The sequence below is a fragment of the Cryptococcus neoformans genome, assembly GCF_000091045.1.
Source record: "Cryptococcus neoformans var. neoformans JEC21 chromosome 12 sequence".
Classification (NCBI taxonomy): Eukaryota; Fungi; Basidiomycota; class Tremellomycetes; order Tremellales; family Cryptococcaceae; genus Cryptococcus; species Cryptococcus deneoformans.
The window spans coordinates 129,838-157,582 of NC_006681.1; the positions used below are offsets into that span (position 1 = coordinate 129,838).

The 27,745-nt window shown below is 50.9% G+C and overlaps 1 protein-coding gene and 1 pseudogene across 1 annotated transcript; one reads left to right on the forward strand and one right to left on the reverse strand.

The window, feature by feature from the left end:
• Positions 1–7,817: 7,817 nt before the first annotated feature.
• CNL04160 (hypothetical protein) lies at positions 7,818–12,062 on the forward strand (the record flags this gene model as incomplete). Its single annotated transcript, XM_567971.1, has 1 exon — positions 7,818–12,062. The coding sequence occupies one exon, from the start codon at positions 7,818–7,820 to the stop codon at positions 12,060–12,062; it is 4,245 nt and encodes a 1,414-aa protein (XP_567971.1).
• Positions 12,063–20,501: 8,439 nt separating this feature from the next.
• CNL04180 lies at positions 20,502–27,665 on the reverse strand (annotated as a pseudogene).
• Positions 27,666–27,745: the final 80 nt, after the last annotated feature.

A 27,745-nucleotide genomic window follows, 5' to 3' on the forward strand; every position in this document is an offset into this window, starting at 1 on the left:
CAGACTCCGCCGCGATCTCTGTTCCATGCATGGTAATTCACTGTGAATAATTTAGTCCTTACACGGAATTCCGGGTAGGACAAATGCTTCTGTAAAGGTCTTCTATACAGTCTCCACTTAACAAGTAAATTTAATTATCCTCTAGTAGGGGTAGACAAAATGCAGTTCATTTTTATTTTTTTATTTCTGTAAGGGAAGCAAAGGGAGACCTGATTTCAGGGTGGTGGCTCAGGAAATGATGACAGAGAGTCTAGAATAGGCCCATAGAAATTAATGAATTTGCTTTGTGATGCAAGTGATGACCTTGACAGAGACACATCTGTCTTTGCAACATGATAATCATGCCTGTTGCATTCTGAATCCTATCCTCTTCAACATCCAGCACTCCGAGAGCAGTTTACCACCCTACATCAGCAAACCTGACAAGCTCCAATGTAACACAATCACAAGCAATCATGCCTTGTTTTGCCTGATCATGCAAAATCAAATCCCATATTGAAAGTCACTGTGATCAGTAAGAGTAGCCACCTAACAATGTGCTTGAATGTTGAGATCATGCCCGATCATGTTATGTGGTTGCCTGATCAAAGGACGGAATGTATGATCATGTAACTTAAGAGACATGATCATATGGGCAAAATGCAAGATTGGATGGCTGTTCTGCCTGATCATGATATATATGAAGCATGATCTTGGAATGTGTGCATTATGATCAGTAACAATAAATGCATGGTCAGGCAATAGGGGTCATGGTCAGGCAATAGGTTATTTGATCATGCAATGGGGCTTATGATCATGCAATCCCTGATCTGATGCCTGGGGGCGATTGTTGGTTCATTCAGTATTATCCATTTATGCATAGTGTTACAACTCGTCCCCAACAAGGTCCGGCCTTGGAGGAGACGAGATAGAAAGCCGTAGTTTAACTAAGCAATGAGATATATGTATGATATACCTCTTGACACTTGTCTGTTGGCATATGGTATAGGGCGGAGGTATATTCGCTTGGGAAGATCAGGCAAGCTTATATACTAGTGGAGTAAGTTTATGGCGAAGGTGGTGCAAGGTAAGACGAGAGTGAGCACTGGGAGCTCAAGGACCTTTCGCAAAGTAACTTATGAAATATTGATCTTCGAGGGAAGAAGATCAAGATCAAGGACAGAGCTCCCCTTTATATACTTCTACAGAAATCTATTTATATCCTTTGAGGTCCAGCTGGACCTTCTTATCTGAACGGATCTTGCCTTCCTATTACGTAACTCCCTCCTATGATCTCTTATCTCTTCTTCTTTGTGCAGGCTCGTGACACATAGCAATTTCATTGATGCAGTCAGACAAGATGCATGCCATACTCTGCTCTTATAAATACATATGCTTAAAGCAGACAAAGGTACAAAATGGAGTTTGTTAAACTCCAAACATTGTCCAGCGGGTCTGAGCATTATGATCTGCCAACCTACCTCTCTCACTATGGGACCTGCGGCGGCTTAATTTAAACTTTTCTATCCCTTTTTCGGCTTATTTTGACAATTAATAATGGCTCGTTTTAAGCCTTTTTGAGGCTTGCATTTTATAAGACCATTTCGGGCTTGGGCTGGCAATCCGATTTAGGGCTTGTTTCAAGCCTTTATTTACAACTTGCATATACGTCATCATTTTTTGTCTCAAAAGGCTTGTACTACTGACCAAATATTACATATGGCATCATGGCATAGAGATGCATTCTCATTTATTTCCTTCTTCGTCTTCTGTGGTCTTTTCCACCCCCAGATCCCACCCAGCACTAGGAACATCATGCATAGAGACATTCGCTCTAAAAAGGAGCCCAAACTACGAGAAACTAAACAAAGAAGAGGCTAGAAGAGAGAATGATAAATGAAGAAAAAATATAGAAGAGCCGTGACAAAACTGAGGTAAATCGGAACAGAGGCGAAAGAAGAGAGTGGCCGTGACAGAGGTAAAGTAAATAGTAACAGGGAAGGGATGGTGGGTAACTACAGGAAAGCAAGTCGGTAGGTAGGAATATAAGTGACAAGGGTGAAGATGAAATGAATTTGAATTTGAAGATGATGAAGAAGATGAAGATGAAGATGAAGATGATGGAAGATGATGGAAGCTAGACACAAAGACAGACTCAGTTGAACGATGGACTGGGGACAGACACTCAACTGCACGGGGCCTGCCACACCCATCCTCCACTCAATAACCCCAGCTAACGCTTTAGCTGCCCATTTACACTTACACCAAAGACACGCGGCTGTAGGGCGTGCCCCTGTCAATTATATAGGTCGTGCCAGGTTTTGAGATACTCTTAACCCTTCCAACCAGTTCATTGACAGAGGCCAGATCCACCATCTCCTCCGCCTGGTACTCTTTATAATAGCTCCATTCATGGTTGCCAATATAGTGCTTATGTGACACCACTGGTTTGATGTGGGCGAAGGCGAGAGTAACAGGAGGGGTGTCGGAGGATTTGGGGTGATGGGGGAGGTCAATGGTGATCAAGTTCAGGAGCTCACCATAACATAGGTGGTCCTCAAACTCGACATGCCTGGTTGGATGGCGCCTATTCTGGTCGATAGACACCATATACTACAACCAACATTTCATCATCAATTTCTAAAGTTCTCTTCAGACTAAATAGAGTCTAACTCACCGAGACAAAGGAGGCACACCTTCTGTCCTCCTCAGCTGTATCCATCCTCGACACACGAATGGAATCGCCACCATTCAACACTCGAACACGGTTCCACACCCTCAACTTCCCTTTGACACTAAAGCTCTAAGCTCAACAGTCGGTGGGATATCGTGTTGGGTGGTCATTGTGTTGATGAGCTTATTCATCAGGTTGTGTCGGATGACACCTTGGGCGTCCTTGGTCGGGGAGGACAAAGCATAATGTGCATCTGAGCAGGCATCAATTATAAATCAAGCGCTATATGATATGACTTGGACTTACATGACGGCAAGACCGTCTCATACCGCTTAGGAGGGGCTTCATCATCACTCACCCTTCCTCTACCTCCCCAGTGAAGGTCGTATTTGTTCGCAATGTGTTGTAGATGACTCTTGACCAAAATCCGCTGGGACATGCTAGCATAAGGGTGTCGCATATTCCTTAGATTTCGGCCAAGATCACCACAATAACATTCCATTGCAAACTGCCACGATACCCAAATGGGCCCCATCATCTCGATAATTAGACCGAAGTGAAAGACTGAATGCACCTGAGCCGAACAAACATGGAGATGGCTAGGCTTGTTCCCGTGGTAGAGACTAAATGAAATCAATGTCTAAGAAGAGTTCATAATGTAATCTGAATATGCAACTCACCGGTAAAAATCCACACCCCACTTAATCCAGTCTGTCTTCAGACCCGCAAGGCGTTCCCTCGGCATCTCATAGGCCAGGCATTCTCTGACAAGGCTCGAAAACCGCATAAAATGCTTGTAGAACCTTGATTCAAGTAATCCATCCAGCAAAACTGGTGCAATATACTGCAGCCAAAAAGACCATGTGTCAGCTGTGCATGCCTGCCTATTCTTGACGAAGTCCGGTGGTCTAGCAGCAAATGATGAGGGGATTGTCGCACCGGCAGCAGCAGTTGATTCGCCAACAGCTGCCCACTGACGAGTAGTAAGGACAAAGTCCTCATCAGCCAAGTCCTTGACAGCCCCTGAGAGAAGGTTAACTTGAAGTTTGAGGATGTTCTCAAAAAGGTTGTGCATTGCATCAACGGGGAATGAAAGAGGAAAGTCGATAGTGGGGAGTTTTTCAAGGATGGACAGACCCTTGATACCATGTTTCTGCCCAAGTCTTTCTTTCTCAGCTGCGCTAGATGCAGCAGCCACCTCTCGGGCTTGGCGAATGAACTGGTAATGGGTGTGACAAGGTAGGTTATAGGGATCATGGTCGGGTACAGTCAGATCGGTTGCAGATGATTGGAGGGGGAGGTACAGTTGGTTGGGGTTACAGTTTTGGGAATGTCGGACTGAGGTTGCGTTGCACATCCGACAGGGGTGGAAGCTTCCAGTGCCCTTCATGTGCATGATCATTGATACAGCAGGCGTATCCCCTGAAACATAAAGGAGATGCGCCCTGAGTGTAAAAAAACTTCCCAGATCGGCATCCCATGTATGCACTCCAACTGTGAGTTGCAAAAGCTCCTCCACTAATGGGTAGATGAAAGAATCAAAATCTTCTGGCTTTTTAGGGCCTGGGATGAGTCCCACCGACAGTATCTCGCGGGTATGGACCCTTTCTTCTGGTGGTAGGTTGAGATTGAAAAGCACCAGAGGCCAACACGTCCCTGAGCCATTGTCAAATGGGCAGAACCCATCCGATGAGAATGAGAGAGCAATATCTCTGTCATCGGCAAAGTACTTGGTTCCGAGCTTTCTTCCATCCACCTCAATCTCTTTTTCCAAGAGTATTCTGTACATACTCCCATCAAATATGTCTTGGATATTGGAGTTATCGTATTCGCGGGTGCTCTTGTCTCGGTACATGAGTCTTTCCTTTGTTGATGGGTGGTTGTACATCTTCTGAAGCCTTGGAATAATCTTGATGTACAAAAACCTTTGGAATGGTTTCCCGTTTCGGTCGAATCTGTCTGCACCACACTTGGAGCACTTCTGATCTTTAGCATAAGGGCCGGCGAAGCAAAGACAAGAGTGCTTGCACATGTCATAATAATCGCAAAGGGTGTCTGAATAATTGTCGATTAGAGACTGTGCCTCTTTGAGGGAGATGAACGGTATATTGTTGGCATGGTCTGGAAGACTGTTGTATGCAGCTCGTGAGATGTTGTGATCGACCTTCCAACTATATAGGCCAATCTTATCAATGTCTTCTTCGCTCATTGCATACACTATCGGATAATGAGACAATGAGTTGGTGAATAGAAATCCTTATGAAAACAGAACTTACATCTCGGACCTGCTTCCCTCTTTTCTCTGGCGACAGCCTGCTCATCCCATGATTCCATATCCTCCCTTCTCCCCCCCACGTCTAGATGGGACTGCGCATCCCTTAATTCTTCCTCTGACTCAGTGCCATGCTCTCCAGAAACAGATGGCGCTGCTGAATCATCTTCGTTGTCCGACACTGAAATCTGGCACTGCACTCTGGAAAGACTGTTGTTGATGAATGTCTGAAAAGCAGGATTGGACACTGAAGCTGGGGAATGGTCGACAAAGATGCTGCTCTGGGGTGTGGAAATGTCAGTGTGCGTTGGCCGAAGACTCACCTCAGACATTTCTGCATCTCCGTCCCCTTGTGCTCCACCATTAGTTCCCTCTGCTTCCCCTGGCATGACGGAATTGTTACTGGCATCCCCCTCTTGCGCTTGTTGTAGGGTCCTCATCTTCTCAAGGTGTCTGGTTCATGTGACTACAGTAACTCGTCGGTCGCAGTACGACAGTGTACAGTTGCATTCGATGATGCGTGCTTTGTAGTCTGTTGTGGGCATATTTCTTGCGATAGCTGGTTGAAAGAGTGGACAACGAGAAACGAAGATGATTGGATGATAGCAACAATCATGCATAATAGAAGATGATGAAATGACAAAAGATTAAATTTGGTGCATTCATCTCACATGACTGATTTTTGGCAATGGCGCTTAATTACACTATAATTGTAACAAGGTCAACCTCGCTCATCTCTCTTCTTTCGAAGTGCTTCCATTGAATCTTCTATTTCTTCCTCTTTTTTTTTAAGATTCCCCTCACCACTTCATCAGCCAAAAAAATGTCGTCAGGGACATAACGCATTCTCACTATAGGTCACAGGAGATGCTGTGGTGAGGAAAGTGCAGGGATGATATCATATGAGATCAGAGTGGGATTTTGGAGCAGAAGCGCAGCAAGCATAGTTAGAGTGGCAAATAATGCAGTGAGTGCATGTAGTACTTATATAATAAGTCCATAGTCCTGGCTTTACAGTGTGATGCCAGAAAGTTCAACACAAAATCTCACTAAATCTTTCACAACCTCACTTTCTATTTCTAGTCATTCTACCTACAATGCCCCGCCCAACCAGGTCCAACACTCGCCCAGTCTCACCAACACCATCCAGTCCTCTTCTTGCATCTTCATCAAACGGTGGGCAGAGAAGTGGTGGCCAAAGAGGTGTAAACCGCTTTGTACCGTATTCTATGGGGGAGTCTCACTCTGCGCAACCCGGACCCTCTCAAACCCATCTTGATGTCCCCTCCCATCCTCATCCAAGGAGGACTCGGAGTGACCAAGAGCTGATCGATGGACTCTTGGCCGAATCCCAGGAATATCAACAATCCCAGAGAACAGGTATGATACATCTTCTGTTCCTTCCTATTCCCCTTGTTGTTGACTAGGTTGCTCATGCATTGACTCCTGCCTCTTGCAGCTGATGTCCACGGTGTCGCCGCCGCCTCCTCCTTCCACAACAATGCCTCCTTCTCTCCTGCTCGAACTTCTCCCTCTTCACCAGAGGTATCCCCCCCCCCTGGGGCTCTCCATTTTGACCCTGACATCTCCTACCCCATCTCAGATCCCAAATCCTCCAAGCCGCTTAGAGCGATAATGGGACTGGGGCATGGGGTGAATGACAATATTTGGAGGAAGATTCTAGTGAGTAGCAATTGATATTTCATTGGATAAGCTCCCAACGCTTTCCTTAGGAGGATGTCCGCCGAAGCGCTGTTCGAGCCTTTGGTGATAAAGTGGGCATGGAGACATGGAAGGGCACAGACTATGAGGAGCATGTGCTCTTCATGGGTCTTGTGAGTGACATTCTTTTATATGTTTTGGATGGCCAGCTAACCTTGTTGAAGGTCGCCGACAAGCATGTCGACGTCTTTGGTGCTGCCCAGTGCAAAAGCAAGTGGCCTATACGGTCACTGGGCATGCAGTACCTCAAAAATAAGGCCCAAACTGCTAGGAAGAAGAGAAGCTTGTGCTCTTCCTAGCGGATGTCTCGATTGTGTTTTTGTATATTGTACTTTAATGATTCTATTTTTTGTATTTTTACAATTCGATGCATGTAATTCGACCAACCAAACCAAGGGTTAGCTACAGGCTCATTTCAAGCTGCTAAAGGGATCAGAACAACCCATTTCTCAGATAAAAACAATACTGAAAATGGCTTAAAAGCAGCTGTTATACGGATGAAAAGAAGCTGCTAAAAGGATCAGAATAACCCAACTCATGGATAAAAATAATGCTGAAATTGGCTTAAAACAAGCTGCTAAAAGGGTCAGAATAACCCATCTCATGGGTAAAAATAATGCTGAAAATGGGTTAAAACAAGCTGCTAAAAGGGTCAGAACAACCCATCGCATGGATAAAAATAAGGCTGAAAATGGCTTAAAACAAGCTGCAATAAGAATTAGAATAACCCATGTTTCCAATACAAATAATGCTGAAAATGGCTTATAATAATTCGGCAAATGGCTTATTTTAAAGCCCAAAAAATAAGCCCAGAAAAGTGCTCAATTAAGCCACATTGTGGCTTGTTTTGATCCTAAATGGTAAGCCGAAAAATCGATAAAAAGACGCAATTGTGGCTTATTTTAAGCCGAAACAGTTATGGCTTAAATTAAGCCGCCGCGGGTCCCATAGTGCTTGGACACCACACCCGCCGCATTCGATGCATTCTTTCACCTTGTTATCAGTTACCAAGGCATTCTTCATGACTTCGAGGACCCCCTCAGCGACGTGGACGTCAACCGCCGGCTATTGGACGGTGTCGATGCCTTGGTTACTCACCGCACCAAAGCTGCTCTCCGCGCACATGGCAAAACAGTGCTCTCCGCAACGTCGGCCGACCTGTATGAGATCATGATGGACGTCATCGATGACGCCATGCTTGAGGCACGTTTCCTTCAGGTGCCGACACGCCCCCGCCACCCACCAACCGTCGCCAACGTCATCGCTCCCGTCCCCGCGCCTCCACTCATTGCCAAACTCGCCCCCGCCCCCTCCACCACCACGAAGGGCCACACTACGCAACAGCTCGACTGGCTCGACCCCGCCAAACGGCTCCCCCTCGGTGACGCCGGCCGATCCGCCCGCGCCTATCTTCAAAGCATCAACGCGTGTTTCTCATGCTGCGTTGTCGGCCATCACCGCCTTATTTGCCCAACCCGCCCCCCCTCCACCCCGCCCAACGCCTCCGCGTCCGTGCCGGTCGCTAACCTCGTCTCCCTTGCCGACGACGATGAGTCCGACCACCACGGCGTTTTCGCTGTCGACCCTGTCACAGACACTCTAGTACAGGATGCCTCGTCTGCGCTCGCTGGGTCAGTACCTCTCATCATGGTCAATTGCCGTTTCAAGGCTGACGGAGACACTGTCCCAGCACTCGTTGATTGCGGCGCTGGCATCAACGTCATTGACCGGGCGTACGCAGAGCAACAGGGATGGCAAGGACGGCCGATTATACCGGTGGGGACCAAAATGGCAGACAATCGGGCGGGTCCAGTCGTAGACCAGGAGTATGTAGTGGATGTAATCATTGGTGACACTACCTACAACGCTACCCCATTCTACGCCATGGCCCTTGGTCCACGATACCGCCTTATCCTCGGTTTACAGTTCTGTCGTCAACACCGCCTATTTGATGGGGCGGAGCGTTTAAATCACCTCCTCAATGCAGGGGGGTCATCCTATACATCGCTTGTGCAACTACAACTCAACTCCATCACACCAGTCGAATCCCCGACCGTAAGCACTGAACGCCACTCCCACTCTGACGCCATCCTCCGTGAATTTGCCGACATCCTTCCAGCCAATATCTCTGACGTCTCCCACTACCCGCCCATTTGTTCGTCCACCTCCCAAGTCCGCCACCGAATAAACATTCTTCCTGATGCGATGCCTGTCGCTCGAGCTGGATTTCGAGTACCGTTAGCGTGGCGCGACACCCTTCGACAAGAAATCGAGAAACACTGTACCGCAGGCCGCCTCCGTCCATCCAGTTCCCCTTGGGCCGCCCCTGCTTTCCTCATTAAGAAAGAAAATGGCAAATTCCGGTTCCTCTGCGATTTTCGCGGCCTCAATAGTGTCACGGTTAAAGATCGCACCCCGGTTCCCAACATTGACGACATTCTCCAACGCGCCGCCCGTGGCAAGGTTTTCGCCAAACTCGACCTTACCGATGCATTTTTTCAGACGCTCATGCACGAGCCCGATATCGAGAAAACGGCAATTAGCACTCCCTGGGGTTTATACGAATGGGTTGTGATGCCGCAAGGCGCGTGCAACTGGCCGGCAACACAACAACGCCGCCTCAACGAGGCTTTACGTAACCTCATCAGTGTTTGTTGTGAAGCTTATGTCGATGATATCATCATTTGGGGTGCGACCGACTCTGACTTAGCGAAAAATATTCGCGCGGTTCTCACGGCTTTACGTAACAGCGGGTTTGTTTGCTCGCCTAGCAAGTCGAAATTTTTCGTCGACTCAGTCTCCTTCCTGGGCCACGTAATCTCCCCCAATCACATTGGGCCAGATCCGAAGAAAGTCGAAGCACTACGCGCATGGCCATCTCCTGGTTGTGTGAAAGACCTCCGATCCTTTCTTGGCCTTCTCCAATATTTACGCAAATTCATCCCACACATCGCCACCAAGACGTCCGTTCTCACGGCTCTTCTCCCTCCGAACAAGACAGCAGAGAAAGCGTATGAATCCCGTAAACGTCAACTGGCTAAGGGCCTCCCAGCTGAGCGATTAGAATCACTGAGTTGGGTATGGAAGTGGACAACGTCGGCGCAAGACGCGTTTGAGGCGCTGAAGGAAATGGTGGCACGTATCACAGGTCTGTCCCCCCTTTCCCATGAAGCTATCCTCGCAGGTCAAACCAATCTCTACCTTTTCACCGACGCAAGCAACACCGGCCTCGGCGCCTGGTTGGGCACGGGTCTATCCCCCGACAACGCTCAACCTATCGCCTACGATTCCCGCTCTCTCACCGCCGCCGAACGAAATTATCCGGTACACGAAAAAGAGTTATGCGCCATCATCCACGCCCTCAAAGAGTGGCGGCCTCTACTTCTCGGCGTCCCGGTGCACGTCATGACGGACCATGCGACTCTCAAGTGGTTCTTTCAACAACCAAATCTGTCCGAACGTCAGAAGCGATGGCTACTAGTACTCGCCGATTACGACCTCCAGATTTCCCATATTCCAGGGGCCACTAATGTCATCGCCGACGCTTTCTCCTGGCTCCGAAACTCCGATGCCCACGTCAACGCCCTCACCATGATGGTTCTCTCACCAAACACAGCTTTCCTGGATGCAGTGGCTGAAGGGTATGGGCAGGACCCAGTAATGAGCATTTGGAGGGAAGTAGACCGCTGCCATCCGGGTGTCCGCACAGCCGAAGTCAACGGAGCACGGGGGGTCAGGACGGTGCTGACATACGAGGACCGGCTCTGCATTCCCGACGTACTCACCTTGCGAGAACAGTGCCTACAGGAATGTCACGATGCGATGGGCCATTTCGGGGTGGAGAAAACACTTGAACTATTGCGTTGTAAGTACTTCTGGGATGGTATGGCTAGTGACGTAAAGGACTTTGTCAGCACTTGCCCAGCCTGTCAGACATCCAAAGCTACCACCACTAAGCCTCCCGGACTACTACACTCATTACCAGTTCCTCCCGCCAAATTCTCCGACATAGGCATAGATTTCGTGGGGCCACTACCGCAATCACACAGCTTCGACTATCTCATCGTCATTACCGATCGCCTCACCGGCTGGGTCGCTCTCATACCAACAGTCATGACGCTCACGTCCTCCGCTTTTGCTCAACTCTACTACGACCACTGGGTTTCTAAATATGGGGTACCACAATCCATCGTCTCAGACCGCGATAAGTTATTCACTGCTGCGTCATGGCGTCGGTTGAATTCACTCCTGGGCACTAAGCTAAAGATGTCCACAGCATACCACCCCCAGACCGATGGTATATCAGAACGATCAAACAAGACAGTCATCCAGATCCTGCGAACCTGGACTGACGACCAAGGCCGAAATTGGGCAGCCAACCTACAGCGGGTCGCCTTCGCAATGAACAACACCATCCGACGCTCAACCCACCACACCCCCGCCGAGCTCGTTTTCGGGAAACGCCTGTCACTCACTCCGCCGCTTCTCCCCTCAACATCAGCTACGGACCAGTCCCTCGCCCAACCTACAGCCTCCGAATGGGATCTCGCTGCCCAACGCATGGCCCTCGAAGAGGGCATCGCTCGTGACGAACTGCTTCTCGCTAAGCATCGGCAAAGTGTTCAAGCCAACAAGCATCGTCGGCCGGACCCGGTCTACCGCCCGGGAGACAAAGTCTACTTGAACACAGCTGAGTTCCGTCACGAATATAAGACAGCCACTAACCGTTCTGCGAAGTTCATGCCCCGTTGGGAAGGCCCCTTCACCATCCTCAAGGCCTTTCCCGAGCAATCACTCTATGAATTGGATGTTCCCGTCACCTCAACACAGTCGACGCCTCGCCGCCATGTTTCGCGCCTCAAGCCATACCGGGAGTCCGAACAGTATCACCAGCACGCGGTTCCTCGCCTACTTGACCACCCGGCTGTTTCCTCGCCACGCATCCTCCAAATCCTTGAAGACCGCACCCTCACCCCCAAGGGAAATCATCCAAAGGTCTATTGTAAGAGGCTAGCCTCCGACCCAGTGACCCACGGTCACCACTTTCCCCAGCTTCTAATTTCGAGCCACGTTTCAATTTGCTTCCGCTTCTTCCTCCAAGTTGCGCGCGTCAAATTGCATCCGCGCTCCCTTTCCCAGGTCACGTGCTTTATTTTTCCCCTGTTTCTCCGAGCCGCGTCTCAATTTACTCCCGCTCCTTTCCTCCAAGTCGCGCGCGTCAAATTGCATCCGCACTCTCCCTCCCAGGTCACGTGCATCATTTTACTTCCGCTTTTTCTCTTCTTGCTTTCTCTTCCATTTCTCGTCCTAAGTCCGAGTTTCTTGTCCGATTTTTCATGCCACAAGCCCCGGTGTTTACCGGGCTTTGGTCGTGACTGGTTTCGAGAGCGAAGGCAAAGTGCATGGAAAGGTTGACACACAAATTCCTTTATTCTTTTATCCTTGTTGTGTTCAACCTTTCCTTCTTCCGACTTTACAGTCACAAGTACCTTGCCTTCTCCTCTTGTTCCTATCAATTCTTCATCTTGTCTCCTTTACTAGTCGCTGATAGGACATAATCAGCATATGCATTTGGGATCTTGTTTGCTTCTCTCCAGTCCGAAGTTAAGCCTCGAGCCCTGCCAGCCCTAAGAGCCCACCAGTTCTCTCCAAGCCTTGTCCCTCCGAGCTAGCCCCAACAGTACAGTGAAGGTCTATTGTCCGGACCTTACACTTTTTTTCAAACTCATTACCCAAATCAATTCACACCACACTCCACCACACCAACATACATCATGGCGTTTGATTCTCAGGGCCAACCCATCATTGCGTACGACGAGGTGACTTCCCGTCCCATCATCGGGCATCACCCCACTGGCGTTCCCATCTTCGGCACATTCACGGACGACCACCTATCGTCCGCGGGCTCCGGAGAAAATTTGGCTTCGCCCACAACTTCAAACGCGGTGCCTTCGGTGCCTGACCTACCCGACGAAAAGATGGTAAACTACGCAACCCCTGTACACGATACCACGGGTGCAATCTACCGAAAGACCCCGGGCCTCACCACTGCCTTTTCCGGCCCGGCCGTTCCTGAGATCGACGAGCTTAAATCTATTGTTGCCGGACTCCTTCGTTCCACCCAAGCGCTAGCCGATCAAGCCACCACAGGCCACGACCGTCACGTCCCCCCCTCCACACGCGGGTCCCGCCCGGACAAGATCTCCCCGCCGCGACTTGGGACTCACTCCTCCGCCGACCCGTTCGCGCTCCAGCGACATCTCCTCGCCTTGGAGACCTATTTCCGTGACGCCCTCCTACACTGGAGCCCCGGCCCGGCTGAGCACGCGTGGAAGATTTCGGTGGCAAATACCTCGATCTCCCAATCGGGCGGCCGGTTCACCACGTGGCTCGAGCTCCATGGCAAACACGCCGAAACTTGGGATGCATGGCAAGTCTCCCTTAAGTCTCACATTCTCGCCCGCGGCTGGGAGTCCAAACTCCGCCACCGATTCATGCAGCTTCGCTGCTTGGACACCACACCCGCCGCGTTCGATGCATTCTTTCACCTTGTTATCAGTTACCAAGGCATTCTTCATGACTTCAAGGACCCCCTCAGCGACGTGGACGTCAACCGCCGACTATTGGACGGTGTCGATGCCTTGGTTACTCACCGCACCAAAGCTGCTCTCTGCGCACGTGGCAAAACGGTGCTCTCCGCAACGTCGGCCGACCTATACGAGATCATGATGGACATTATCGATGACGCCATGCTTGAGGCGCGTTTCCTTCAGGTGCCGACACGCCCCCGCCACCCACCAACCGTCGCCAACGTCATCGCTCCCGCCCTCGCACCTCCACTCATTGCCAAACTCGCCCCCGCCCCCTCCACCACCACGAAGGGCTACACCGCACAACAGCTCGACTGGCTCGACCCCGCCAAACGGCTCCCCCTCGGTGACGCCGGCCGATCTGCCCGCGCCTATCTTCAAAGCATCAACGCGTGTTTCTCATGCCGCGTTGTCGGCCATCACCGCCTTATCTGCCCAACCCGCCCCCCCTCCACCCCGCCCAACGCCTCCGCGTCCGTGCCGGTCGCTAACCTCGTCTCCCTTGCCGACGACGACGAGTCCGACCACCACGGCGTTTTCGCTGTCGACCCTGTCACAGACACTCTAGTACAGTGTAAGTGCAGAGCCCTTACCACCACTCGTTCTCACCATATGATAGGATTTATCCCTATGCATTGGTCGATGTTGGTAGGTGAGATTTGATGCCGAAACGCGTCTTTCGGACTTCGCCGAAACGCGGCATCGAGCTCTGTCCGGCCTTATCCTATGCATGATATTTATTCTCATGCATAGGACCGGCAAATTGCTTCCGAAACGCGGCAGCGGACTTCGCCGGATCTCTGCCCCTTTTTTCGATGGACTTCTGTTTGTTTCCTCATACATTCATATATATATATATATTGGTACATAGTTATAGTTCTCCTTTTACCTAGCAAACTTAATGCATATTCCCGTGCTAGTTTGCGTCCATTCAGACAACTATAACTATCTTACACCTCTATGAACGCTCTCCTCGAACGCTTTCTCGAACCTCATTTCCCCTTCGAACGCTCAACGAACCCTGTCCGAACGCAGTGAGGCACCCACAGTGCCTACACTTTTTTTCAAACTAGCCTTTCCCACGAATCGCAATATCTATGATGCCGCCGAAACCCACTAAAGGAGCAGTGGAGGACTCACCTTCCGAATCCCCTACTGCAGCGCTTTTGGAGTGCCTTGTTGGCCGTGCCCAGAAGCAGGACGACACACTCGCACTCCTTACCGAGTTACTGCTCAAACAACAAAAACAGTCAACGGTTAAAGATCGGTACAATCCTCGGGGTCTTCCTCTACCTAAGCCCTCAGACATTCCCCGTTTTCAAGGTCCCCTGGGGAATGCAGACAGCGTATTGACTCATCTTCGTCGACTACAACAACTACTTCGAACAAACGGCTTATTGACTCCTTCTGATGATGAGGAGCTGGAGGCGCGAAGGCGAATTACTGTAATTGAGTTGGCCAACAATTCGATAGACTGTGCTGGCTTAGTTGGTTGGGTCGAACATGAGGGCCGCCGTATGGAGGAGGATGGGAGGAGTACTTGGCAAGACTGGTCAGTTGCTTTCAAAGCTAAGGCCATGCCTTCACACTGGGAGTATCGGGAGTCTCGTACCTTATTCCGTCTCTCACTTCAAGAGATTTCTCCCGATGCGTGGCGAAAATTCGACGATGCTGTTATTCTTCATCGCAGCCATCTTCACGGTACCCACCACTATCCCCTCGACCACGAAATTGCTCGCCTTTACCGTGCTGCTTGTCCCGAGCGCCTTTTTCTCCGCCTAGTGGATGAGCCCGGATTTCACACGAACGATTTGGATGGTCTACGTGTGTTGATGAGCAATCATATTGAACGAATCGCACATGAAGATGCAGCCTCTCAACACGTACCGCGCTCTATTAAGACTCCTGCTTCTTCCGCCTCTCGATCCTCGGACTCTGCTCAACTTCCTCAGCCGGTCAATTACTATTATGATCCCGCCCACCCGCTCCCTTATTATCGTTCGCCAGCCGGTCGGTACATTCGTAATGTATTCCGCCAAGAGAACCGTTGTTTCGACTGCCGCAAGATTGGTCACCAACACCCACAATGCCCCAGTCGTACGCACCATACTCAGCCTAAGGTGAATCAGCTGGAGACCGAGTTAACTGCTGGGGATACCACTTCGGCGTACCTCGCTCTTGCGCAAACTATTCCGTCAGCCGCCGAACCTATTCAAGACTCTTCGTACGCCCTTTTCCACCCTCTTCTTGCTATATCCGTTCCGATCCCGGCTGATGACCTCTGGCCAGCTCGTCTCATTAGGCTCCTAATCGACACAGGGGCGTCCACGACCTTCGTGGATCCAAAGCTGGCAGCGAGGCTGGGATGGTCGGTGAAGACAAGTGCCGTACGGATGAGAGTTAGGTTAGCTGGCGGAAAGGCGGGTCCCATAGTCACCGATACGGTTATCGGCTCGTTTTCTCTAGGCGACAGGATGTATCAAATAAACGGTGTGGTGATGGATTTGCACGGAATGTATGATGGTATCTTAGGGCTTAACTTCCTTGCTCGGCACGGTTTATTGGCGGATACAACCTCCCTTGTTCACCTATTGGAGGCTGGAGGCGCGAACCTATCTGCGTTAGGACTGCGAAAGGATGACGCGTCCCCTTCGGAGCTTGTCTCCGCTACTAGGCTACACCACACGGAGATCCACCCGGCAACTCCGCATGCGACCGCGGCCGCAGATTCTCACAGTCTGACAGACGTCCTGCGTCGTCTCCAGGCCGAGTTTCACGATGTCTTTTGTGATGACCTAGGCGATGTACGAAACTTCCCCACCATATCAAAGACCAGATCGGGTATCCGTTTCGAAATTAATCTCAAACATGGTGCCACTCCCAAACACTCGGCGCCTTACCGCGTACCCGAAGCCCTGCTCCCTCGTTTCCGTGAGATGCTGTTAGAGCATCTGAATGCAGGTCGTCTTCGCTATTCCAGTTCCCCTTGGGCCTCCCCGGCGTTCCTCGTGTCCAAAGGTAATGGCAAATTCAGAATGGTCTGCGATTTCCGCGCTCTGAACAATGTCACGGTCCCCGACATGTACCCTATGGGGAATGTCCAGGATATCCTCCACCGTGCCGCCAGGAAGGGCAAGATTTTCGCAAAACTTGACTGTAAGGATGCCTTTTTCCAGACGCTAATGAAGGAGGAGGACATCCCGAAAACCGCTATCACCACTCCTCTCGGTCTCCTAGAGTGGGTGGTAATGCCTCAAGGGATCCGGAACGCGCCGGCCGCTCAACAGCGTCGCATTAATGAGGCGTTACAAGGTTTAACTGGGGAATGTTGCGAGGCTTACGTGGACGATATCATCATCTGGGGGAAGGATGCGAAGGACCTGCATGATAATATTGTGAGTGTTCTTTCTGCCCTACGTCGAAGTGGTCTTCGCTGCTCGCGTGAGAAGTCAAAGCTGTTCCTCGACGAAGTAGCGTTCTTAGGCCACATCATTCGCCCCGGACAGATTCTGCCCGACCCCGCCAAAATCGCACGCGTCGAGCAGTTCCCCCTCCCGGTCAATTCTCACCAACTCCACTCGTTCCTTGGTCTCGTTAACTACCTTCGCGATTTCGTACCCAACCTGGCCGACCACACCGCCGTGCTTCACGCCACTCTTCCTCCGAATGCGGCGGCTGAGAAAGCTTACTACAAGGCTGTCAAGATGCATAAGGGACACCTCCCCGAGGGATGGACTGGTTGGAGATGGTCGTTCGGCCCTGCGGAGAAGGCGGCCTTTGAAGCGACTCGACGCGCGGTGAGTACTGTCCCCTGTCTTGCCGTTATCGATTATGATGCTGTCAAAGCGGGAAAGCAGCAGGTTTTTCTATTCACCGACGCTTCCAACACAGGTACTGGCGCTTGGATTGGTGTCRGTACCTCTCGGGAGTCCGCCCAGCCCGTGGCCTACGATTCGCGCACTTTCAATAGTGCACAACGGAACTATCCGGTACACGACCGTGAGCTGCTGGCGATTATTAATGCCCTCGATCATTGGCGCCCTCTGCTATACGGCATTCCAGTCCACGTCTACTGCGATCACTTTACCCTTCAATGGTTCCTAGGTCAACGTAATCTCTCTCCCCGTCAGCTTCGGTGGCTGAGTACTCTGAAGGATTTCGACCTCCGCATCGAATATATCAAAGGGGAGTTCAATACTCTCGCCGATTACCTCTCTCGTCATGCTCCTTCGGACGCCGCCGAACCTGCCGACCCCTCTCTGGATCAATCACCGGTTTCAGTTCATGCCACAATGACATACGAGCCCACTTTGGATCCGGACACCCTTCGCGCGATTGTGCAGGGTTATCAAGGTGATGTATTATTCAAAGAATGGCTTGCTGATCCGTCTACTGCTCCAGGTGTTACCCTCCATAATCATGATACACACCAACTCCTCCTTGTTGACAACCGTTTATGTATCCCGGACGTTAATACCCTTCGTGAGGAACTTATGCGGCAAGCACATGAGGGAACTGCTGGACATCTGGGTGTGGAGAAAACTATGGAGATACTCAGGAGTGGATACTTTTGGGAGACAATGTCCAAGGATGTCCGTGAGTTTGTCCGTGCGTGTCACTTATGTCAACAGGCAAATGCCCCTACGACGAAACCGGCTGGTCCTGTGCATCCGCTCCCGGTCCCACGYGATAAATTCGATGACATCGCTATCGATTTTGTGGGACCACTCCCTTCTTCCGGCGGACATGACTATCTTCTCACGATCACGGATAGACTAACCGGGTTCATTGAATTGGTTCCATGTTTTACCACTATTAACGCTCGCGACCTCGCTATCTTGGTTTGGGACAGATGGGTTTCTCGCTATGGCCTCCCGCTCTCTATTACGTCCGATCGCGATACACTATTTACCTCACGATTTTGGACGACCCTCTGGGAGCAGCAGAACGTCAAGCTCAAAATGTCCACGGCCTTCCATCCGCAAACCGACGGCGCCTCGGAGCGTACGAACAAGACGGTAGTTCAACTCCTTCGTAGCTGGGTGGACCGACATGGCAAATCTTGGGTTAAGTACCTTCCTCGTGTTTCCCAAGCCATGAATAATACTGTCAGACGTTCCACAGGTTTCTCTCCGGCACAACTGGTCCTGGGCCGCCGACTACGTACCCTTCCAAGCCTTCCCCGACCTCCCTCCTTCATCCAGGCGTCTCTTCCTACGCGGGCTGAATGGACTCTCGCTGCGGATCGCACTGACCTCTCGCTCGCCGACGCCCGCGATAACCTCATTTTGGCGAAACATCGTATGGCCGTCCAGGCCAATCGCCATCGCCGTCCGGAAGTAGTCTACAAGGTTGGGGATTGGGTGTGGTTGGATACCCGAAATAGGTTGAAGGAATTTCGTGCTGGAGACGGGGAATATCGCGCTGCTAAGTTCTTCCCCCGCTTCCAGGGGCCTTACCAGGTACAAGAAGCTAACCCCGCCCTCTCAGTTTACCGTCTTCACATGAATGACCGGACATACCCAAAATTCCATGGTCATCTCCTTAAGCCTTATCTGTCATCGCCTAGGTTTCATCAAACATCACCGGTAACCCACCAATCGGACACTGGACGTCGCAGCATTCTTCAAATCCTGGATGATCGAGTGTATCGCGGTCATAGACAACTCCGGGTAGTACTCAGCGGCGACGGTCCTAATGGTCAATGGAGGAATCTCGACGACTTGCGTACACACGATGGTTTCCGGGCCTTATATGATGAATATATAGGCGACGACGAACTGGCCTTGTGAGTCCCCTTCCTGTTTGCTCCTGTTTTCCTTTGTATCAGTGTCTGGGGGCTGCTTGCGTTTCTCTGTGGGTTTTTTGGCCATTATTGGTTTTTTTCCCTGGCTTGCGCTCAGCAAGACTAAATTAACAGGACTTTCTCACAGAGTGTTCTCCTGCCCAGTCCTTCCAACGTGGATGGATTTGGAAAGTAACGTGTTGACAGGGGGGCGCTGGCAGTCCCCACGGCCTGGTGATCGTTCGTTCTTTTGCCCCTATTCTCTTCTTTTCAATTTTACGTTCCTTTGCCTTATCTCTTAATTCCTTCTTTATCTCTTTGATCCGGTCGAGTCTTCCCCTGGCTCTCATCTGGGCGGGGGAGAGTGTAAGTGCAGAGCCCTTACCACCACTCGTTCTCACCATATGATAGGATTTATCCCTATGCATTGGTCGATGTTGGTAGGTGAGATTTGATGCCGAAACGCGTCTTTCGGACTTCGCCGAAACGCGGCATCGAGCTCTGTCCGGCCTTATCCTATGCATGATATTTATTCTCATGCATAGGACCGGCAAATTGCTTCCGAAACGCGGCAGCGGACTTCGCCGGATCTCTGCCCCTTTTTTTCGATGGACTTCTGTTTGTTTCCTCATACATTCATATATATATATATATATATTGGTACATAGTTATAGTTCTCCTTTTACCTAGCAAACTTAATGCATATTCCCGTGCTAGTTTGCGTCCATTCAGACAACTATAACTATCTTACACCTCTACGAACGCTCTCCTCGAACGCTTTCTCGAACCTCATTTCCCCTTCGAACGCTCAACGAACCCTGTCCGAATGCAGTGAGGCACCCACAGTGCCTACAGATGGGCGTTCGTGGTATAGGTCTAGAGGGCGTTCGGATGCGTTCGAGGAAGCGTTCGGTGTTTGTTTATAGTTATAGTGGTCTACTGGATGCGAAACTAGCAATGGTTGATATGCATGAGTTTCGCTTGGAGAAAGAGAAAACTATAACTATGTATGAGATCTATATATATATATGTATGGACGTATGCAGAAACAAACAGAAGTCCATCGAAAAAAAGGGGCAGAGATCCGGCGAAGTCCGCCGCCGCGTTTCGGCAGCGATTGCCGGTCCTATGCATGAGAATAAAATATCATGCATAGGATGAGGCCGGACAGAGCCGATGCCGCGTTTCGGCGAAGTCCGAAAGACGCGTTTCGGCATCAAATCTCACCTACCAACATCGACCAATGCATAGGAATAAATCCTACCATATGGTGAGAATGAATGGTGGTAAGGGCTCTGCACTTACACTCTCCCCCGTCCAGATGAGAGCCAGGGGAAGACTCGACCGGATCAAAAAGATAAAAGAAAGAATTAAGAGATAAGGCAATGGAACATAAAATTGAAAAGGAGAGAATAAGGGCAAAAGAACGAACGATCACCAGGCCGTGGGGACAGCCAGCGCCCCCCTGTCAACACGTTACTTTCCAAATCCATCCACGTTGGAAGGACTGGGCAGGAGAACACTCTGTGAGAAAGTCCTGTTAATTTAGTCTTGCTGAGCGCAAGCCAGGGAAAAAAACCAATAATGGCCAAAAAACCCACGGAGGAACGCAAGCAGCCCCCCCAGACACGTATACAAAGGAAAACAGGAGCAAACAGGAAGGGGACTCACAAGGCCAGTTCGTCGTCGCCTATATATTCGTCATATAAGGCCCGGAAACCATCGTGTGTACGCAAGTCGTCGAGATTCCTCCATTGACCATTAGGACCGTCGCCGCTGAGTACTACTCGGAGTTGTCTATGACCGCGATACACTCGATCATCCAGGATTTGAAGAATGCTGCGACGTCCAGTGTCAGATTGGTGGGTTACCGGTGATGTTTGATGGAACCTAGGCGACGACAGATAAGGCTTAAGGAGATGACCATGGAATTTTGGGTATGTCCGGTCATTCATGTGAAGACGGTAAACTGAGAGGGCAGGGTTAGCTTCTTGTACCTGGTAAGGCCCCTGGAAGCGGGGGAAGAACTTAGCAGCGCGATATTCCCCGTCTCCAGCACGAAATTCCTTCAACCTATTTCGGGTATCCAACCACACCCAATCTCCAACCTTGTAGGCTACTTCAGGACGGCGATGGCGATTGGCCTGGACGGCCATACGATGCTTCGCCACAAGGAGGTTATCGCACGCCTCAGCGAGCGAGAGGTCAGTGCGATCCGCTGCGAGAGTCCATTCGGCCTGTGTGGGAAGGGAAGCCCGGGTGAATGGAGGAGGACGAGCCAGACTAGGTAGGGTACGGAGCCGACGGCCAAAGACCAGTTGTGCGGGAGAGAAACCTGTGGAACGTCTGACAGTGTTATTCATGGCTTGGGAAACACGAGAGAGGTACTTAACCCAAGAGGTGCCATGCCTATCCACCCAGCTACGTAGCAGTTGCACCACCGTCTTGTTGGACCGTTCCGAAGTGCCGTCAGTCTGCGGATGGAAGGCCGTGGACATCTTGAGCTTGACGTTCTGCTGCTGCCATAGTGTTGTCCAGAATCGCGAGGTGAACAGAGTATCACGATCGGACGTAATGGAGAGCGGCAAACCATAACGAGACACCCATCGCTCCCAAACCAGGATGGCGAGATCCCGCGCATTGATCGTGGTGGAGCAGGCGACCAGTTCGATGAACCCGGTTAGTCTATCCGTGATCGTGAGGAGATAGTCGTGTCCACCGGAAGAAGGGAGTGGTCCTACAAAATCGATAGCGATATCATCGAATTTATCGCGTGGGACCGGAAGCGGATGCAAGGGACCAGCCGGCTTCGTCGTGGGTGCGTTCGCCTGTTGACATAAATGGCACGCACGGACAAACTCACGAACATCCTTGGACATTGTCTCCCAAAAGTATCCACTCCTGAGTACCTCCATGGTTTTCTCCACTCCCAGATGCCCAGCAGTGCCTTCATGGGCTTGCCGCATAAGTTCCTCACGAAGTGTATTAACGTCCGGAATGCATAAGCGGTTGTCAACGAGGAGAAGTCGGTGGGTATCATGATCATGGAAGGTAACACCTGGAGCAGTAGACGGATCAGCAAGCCATTCTTTGAATAATACATCACCTTGATAACCCTGCGCAATCGCGCGAAGGGTGTCCGGATCCAAAGTGGGCTCGTATGTCATTGTGGCATGAACTGAAACCGGTGATTGATCCAGAGAGGGGTCGGCAGGTTCGACGGCATCCGAAGGGGCGTGACGAGAGAGGTAATCGGCGAGAGTATTGAACTCCCCTTTGATGTATTCGATGCGGAGGTCGAAATCCTTCAGAGTACTCAACCACCGAAGCTGACGGGGAGAGAGATTACGTTGACCTAGGAACCATTGAAGGGTAAAGTGATCGCAGTAGACGTGGACTGGAATGCCGTATAGCAAAGGGCGCCAATGATCGAGGGCATTAATAATCGCCAGCAGCTCACGGTCGTGTACCGGATAGTTCCGTTGTGCACTATTGAAAGTGCGCGAATCGTAGGCCACAGGCTGGGCGGACTCCCGAGAGGTACCGACACCAATCCAAGCGCCAGTACCTGTGTTGGAAGCGTCGGTGAATAGAAAGACCTGCTGTTTTCCCGCTTTGACAGCATCATAATCGATAACGGCAAGACAGGGGACAGTACTCACCGCGCGTCGAGTCGCTTCAAAGGCCGCTTTCTCCGCAGGGCCGAACGACCATCTCCAACCAGTCCATCCCTCGGGGAGATGTCCCTTATGCATCTTAACAGCCTTGTAGTAAGCTTTCTCAGCTGCCGCATTCGGAGGAAGAGTGGCGTGAAGCACGGCGGTGTGGTCGGCCAGGTTTGGTACGAAATCGCGAAGGTAGTTAACGAGACCGAGGAACGAGTGAAGTTGGTGAGAATTGACTGGGAGGGGGAACTGCTCGACGCGTGCGATTTTGGCGGGGTCGGGCAGAATCTGTCCAGGGCGGATGATATGGCCTAAGAACGCTACTTCGTCGAGGAACAGCTTTGACTTCTCACGCGAGCATCGAAGACCACTTCGACGTAGGGCAGAAAGAACACTCACAATATTATCATGCAGGTCCTTAGCATCCTTCCCCCAGATGATGATATCGTCCACATAAGCCTCGCAACATTCCCCAGTTAAACCTTGTAACACCTCATTAATGCGACGCTGTTCAGTGGCCGGCGCGTTCCAGATCCCTTGAGGCATGACCACCCACTCCAGGAGACCGAGAGGAGTGGTGATAGCAGTTTTCGGGATGTCCTCCTCCTTCATTAGCGTTTGGAAAAAGGCATCCTTACAGTCAAGTTTTGCGAAAATCTTGCCCTTCCTGGCGGCACGGTGGAGGATATCCTGGACATTCCCCATAGGGTACATGTCGGGGACCGTGACGTTGTTCAGAGCGCGGAAATCGCAGACCATTCGGAATTTGCCATTACCTTTGGACACGAGGAATGCCGGGGAGGCCCAAGGGGAACTGGAATAGCGAAGACGACCTGCATTCAGATGCTCTAACAGCATCTCGTGGAAATGAGGGAGCAGGGCTTCGGGTACGCGGTAAGGCGCCGAGTGTTTGGGAGTGGTGCCATGTTTGAGATTAATTTCGAAACGGATACCTGATCTGGTCTTTGATATGGTGGGGAAGTTTCGTACGTCGCCTAGGTCATCACAAAAGACATCGTGAAACTCGGCCTGGAGACGACGCAGGACGTCTGTCAGACTGTGAGAATCTGCGGCCGCGGTCACATGCGGAGTTGTCGGGTGGATCTCCGTGTGGTGTAGCCTAGTAGCGGAGACAAGCTCCGAAGGGGATGCGTCATCCTTTCGCAGTCCTAACGCAGATAGGTGTAAGGTCTGGACAATAGACCTTCACTGAACTGGTGGGGCTAGCTCGGAGGGACAAGGCTTGGAGAGAACTGGTGGGCTCTTAGGGCTGGCAGGGCTCGAGGCTTAACTTCGGACTGGAGAGAAGCAAACAAGATCCCAAATGCATATGCTGATTATGTCCTATCAGCGACTAGTAAAGGAGACAAGATGAAGAATTGATAGGAACAAGAGGAGAAGGCAAGGTACTTGTGACTGTAAGGTCGGAAGAAGGAAAGGTTGAACACAACAAAGATGAAAGAATAAAGGAAATTGTGTGTCAACCTTTCCATGTACTTTGCCTTTCAGTCTCGAAACCAGTCGCGACCAAAGCTCCGGTAAACACCGGGGCTTGTGGCATGAAAAATCGGACAAGAAACTCGGACTTAGGACAAGAAAAGGAAGAGAAAATAAGAAGAGAAAAAGCGGAAGTAAAATAATGCACATGACCTGGGAGGAAGAGTGCGGATGCAATTCGACGCGCGTGACTTGGAGGAAAGGAGTGGAAGTAAATTGAGATGCGGCTCGGAGAAATAGGGGAAAAATAAAGCACGTGACCTGGGAGAAGGGAGAGCGGATGCAATTTGACGCGCGCAACTTGGAGGAAGAAGTGGAAGTAAATTGAAATGCGGCTCGAAAATTAGAAGCTGGGGAAAGTGGTGACCTCATGAGATGTGGGTCAACTGGGTCAGAGGCTAGCCTCTTACACCCTCCCCCTCCTGGATGAGACTGAGTATGTGGGAAAAAAAGGGGGGGAGAAGAATGAGCTAGAAAACTGTAGAAGCTGGGCTTCAATGAGGGGCCAGGCTGAGAGACAATCCATGAAACATGTTGTAAGTGCAGAGCCCTTACCACCACTTGTTCTCACCATATGATAGGATTTATTCCTATGCATTGGTCGATGTTGGTAAGTGAGATTTGATGCCGAAACGCGGCATCGAGCTCTGTCCGGCCTTATCCTATGCATGATATTTATTCTCATGCATAGGACCGGCAAATTGCTGCCGAAACGCGGCAGCGGACTTCGCCGGATCTCTGCCCCTTTTTTCGATGGACTTCTGTTTGTTTCCCCATACATACATATATATATAGATCTCATACATAGTTATAGTTTTCTCTTTCTCTGAGCGAAACCATGCATACAACCCATTGCTAGTTTCGCATCCACTAGACCACTATAACTATAATCAAACCTCGAACGCATCTGAACGCCCTCGAACGCCCTCGAACGCTTCCTCGAATGCAAACATCAAACACTTATCCTTCTCAAACGCCAACCGAACACAGTGAGGCACCACAGTGCCTACACATGTTGACTGAGGGAAACCCCCACCACGAAAAAACTCCCTGGCCTTTTGGCTTTTTTTCAGATTCTTTGTCTGGGGATAAAAAAAAAGGGGGGTAGAGAACCTCTTGTCTGTCTTCAGGCCTGTGAGGAAGGGGGGGAGGGAACTGGAGGAGAAAAAAATGGACGAGAGAAAAAAATGAGGTAAAACACTGCACGAAGGAAAGGAAAAAAGGGGGGAACGGAATTGAAAACCTGGATGGGGGTGGGCTTGGGACTTGATGGGGGGGGTGGTTTGGCATCTGTGTGAAGGGGTCAGCCGGGTCTGAGGGGTAGATGAGGGAAGGAAAAAAAGGTGTTAGGGAATGTGTATACAGCTCACAATGGAGTGTGGCAATGTCAGGACTGTTAACCCTGGGTGAACATCTGAGAAACATCAGTAGTAACGTCCAGTACGTCGAGATGTAGCTCATCTTCGCCAATAAAGTCTTCCCAAGCCTCCTGCCAACCTGCATAGTCCTGCGCTGTGTCGCGACTGAGCCACCGAGCCTTGGGGCCTTCGCCGGCGAGGCGGGCACGCACTTGATAAACCTTTGGATGATTTCCCTTGGGGGTGAGGGTGCGGTCTTCAAGGATTTGGAGGATGCGTGGCGAGGAAGCAGCCGGGCAGTCGAGTAGGCAAGGAACCGCATGCTGGTGATACTGTTCGGACTCCCGGTATGGCTTGAGGCGCGAAACATGGCGGCGAGGTGTCGACTGTGTTGAGGTGACGGGAACATCCAATTCAAAGAGTGATTGCTCAGGAAAGGCCTTGAGGATGGTGAAGGGGCCTTCCCAATGGGGCATGAACTTCGCAGACCAGTTAGTGGCTGTCTTATATTCGTGACGGAACTCAGCTGTGTTCAAGTAGACTTTGTCTCCCGGGTGGTAAACAGGGTCCGGCCGACGATGTTTGTTGGCTTGAACACTTTGCCGATGCTTAGCGAGAAGCAGTTCGTCATGAGCGATGCCCTCTTCGAGGGCCATGCGTTTGGCAGTGAGATCCCATTCAGAGGCCGTAGGTTGAGTGAGGGGCGGGTCCGTAGCTGATGTTGAGGGGAGAAGCAGCAGAGTGAGTGACAGGCGTTTCCTGAAAACGAGCTCAGCGGGGGTGTGGTGGGTTGAGCGTCAGATGGTGTTGTTCATTGCGAAAGCGACCCGCTGTAGGTTGGCTGCCCAATTTCGGCCTTGGTCGTCAGTCCAGGTTCGCAGGATCTGGATGACTGTCTTGTTAGATCGTTCTGATATACCATCGGTCTGGGGGTGATATGCTGTGGACATCTTTAGCTTGGTGCCCAGGAGGGAATTCAACCGACGCCATGACGCAGCAGTGAATAACTTATCGCAGTCTGAGACGATCGATTGTGGTACCCCATATTTAGAAACCCAGTGGTCGTAGTAGAGTTGAGCAAAAGCGGAGGACGTGAGCGTCGTGACTGTTGGTATGAGAGCGACCCAGCCGGTGAGGCGATCGGTAATGATGATGAGATAGTCGAAGCTGTGTGATTGCGGTAGTGGCCCCACGAAGTCTATGCCTATGTTGGAGAATTTGGCGGGAGGAACTGGTAATGAGTGTAGTAGTCCGGGAGGCTTAGTGGTGGTAGCTTTGGATGTCTGACAGGCTGGGCAAGTGCTGACAAAGTCCTTTACGTCACTAGCCATACCATCCCAGAAGTACTTACAACGCAGTAGTTCAAGTGTTTTCTCCACTCTGAAATGGCCCATCGCATCGTGGCATTCCTGCAGGCACTGTTCTCGCAAGGTTAGTACTTCGGGGATGCAGAGCCGGTCCTCATATGTCAGCACCGTCCTGGCCCCCCGTGCTCCTTTGACTTCGGTAGTGCAGACACCCGGAGGACGGCGGTCTACTTCCCTCCAAATACTCATTACCGGGTCCTGCCCATACCCTTCAGCTACTTCATCCAGGAAGGTTGCGTTTGGCGAAAGAACCATCATGGTGAGGGCGTTGACGTGGGCGTCCGAGTTGTGGAGCCGGGAGAAGGCGTCTGCGATGACATTAGTGGCCCCTGGAATATGGGAAATCTGAAGGTCGTAATCGGCGAGCACGAGTAGCCACCGCTTCTGACGTTCGGACAGATTTGGTTGTTGAAAGAACCACTTGAGAGTCGCATAGTCCATCATGACGTGCACCGGGATGCCGAGAAGTAGAGGCCGCCACTCTTTGAGGGCGTGGATGATGGCGCATAACTCTTTTTCATGTACTGGATAATTTCGTTCGGTGGCAGTGAGAGAGCGGGAGTCGTAGGCGATAGGTTGAGCGTTGTCGGGGGATAAACCCGTGCCCAACCAGGCACCGAGGCCGGTGTTGCTTGCGTCAGTGAAAAGGTAGAGATTGGTTTAACCTGTGAGGATAGCTTCATGGGAAAGGGGGGACAGACCTGTGATACATGCCACCATCTCCTTCAGTGCCTCAAACGCATCTTGTGCCGACATTGTCCACTTCCATACCCAACTCAGTGATTCTAATCGTTCGGCTGGGAGGCCCTTAGCTAGTTGACGTTTACGGGATTCAT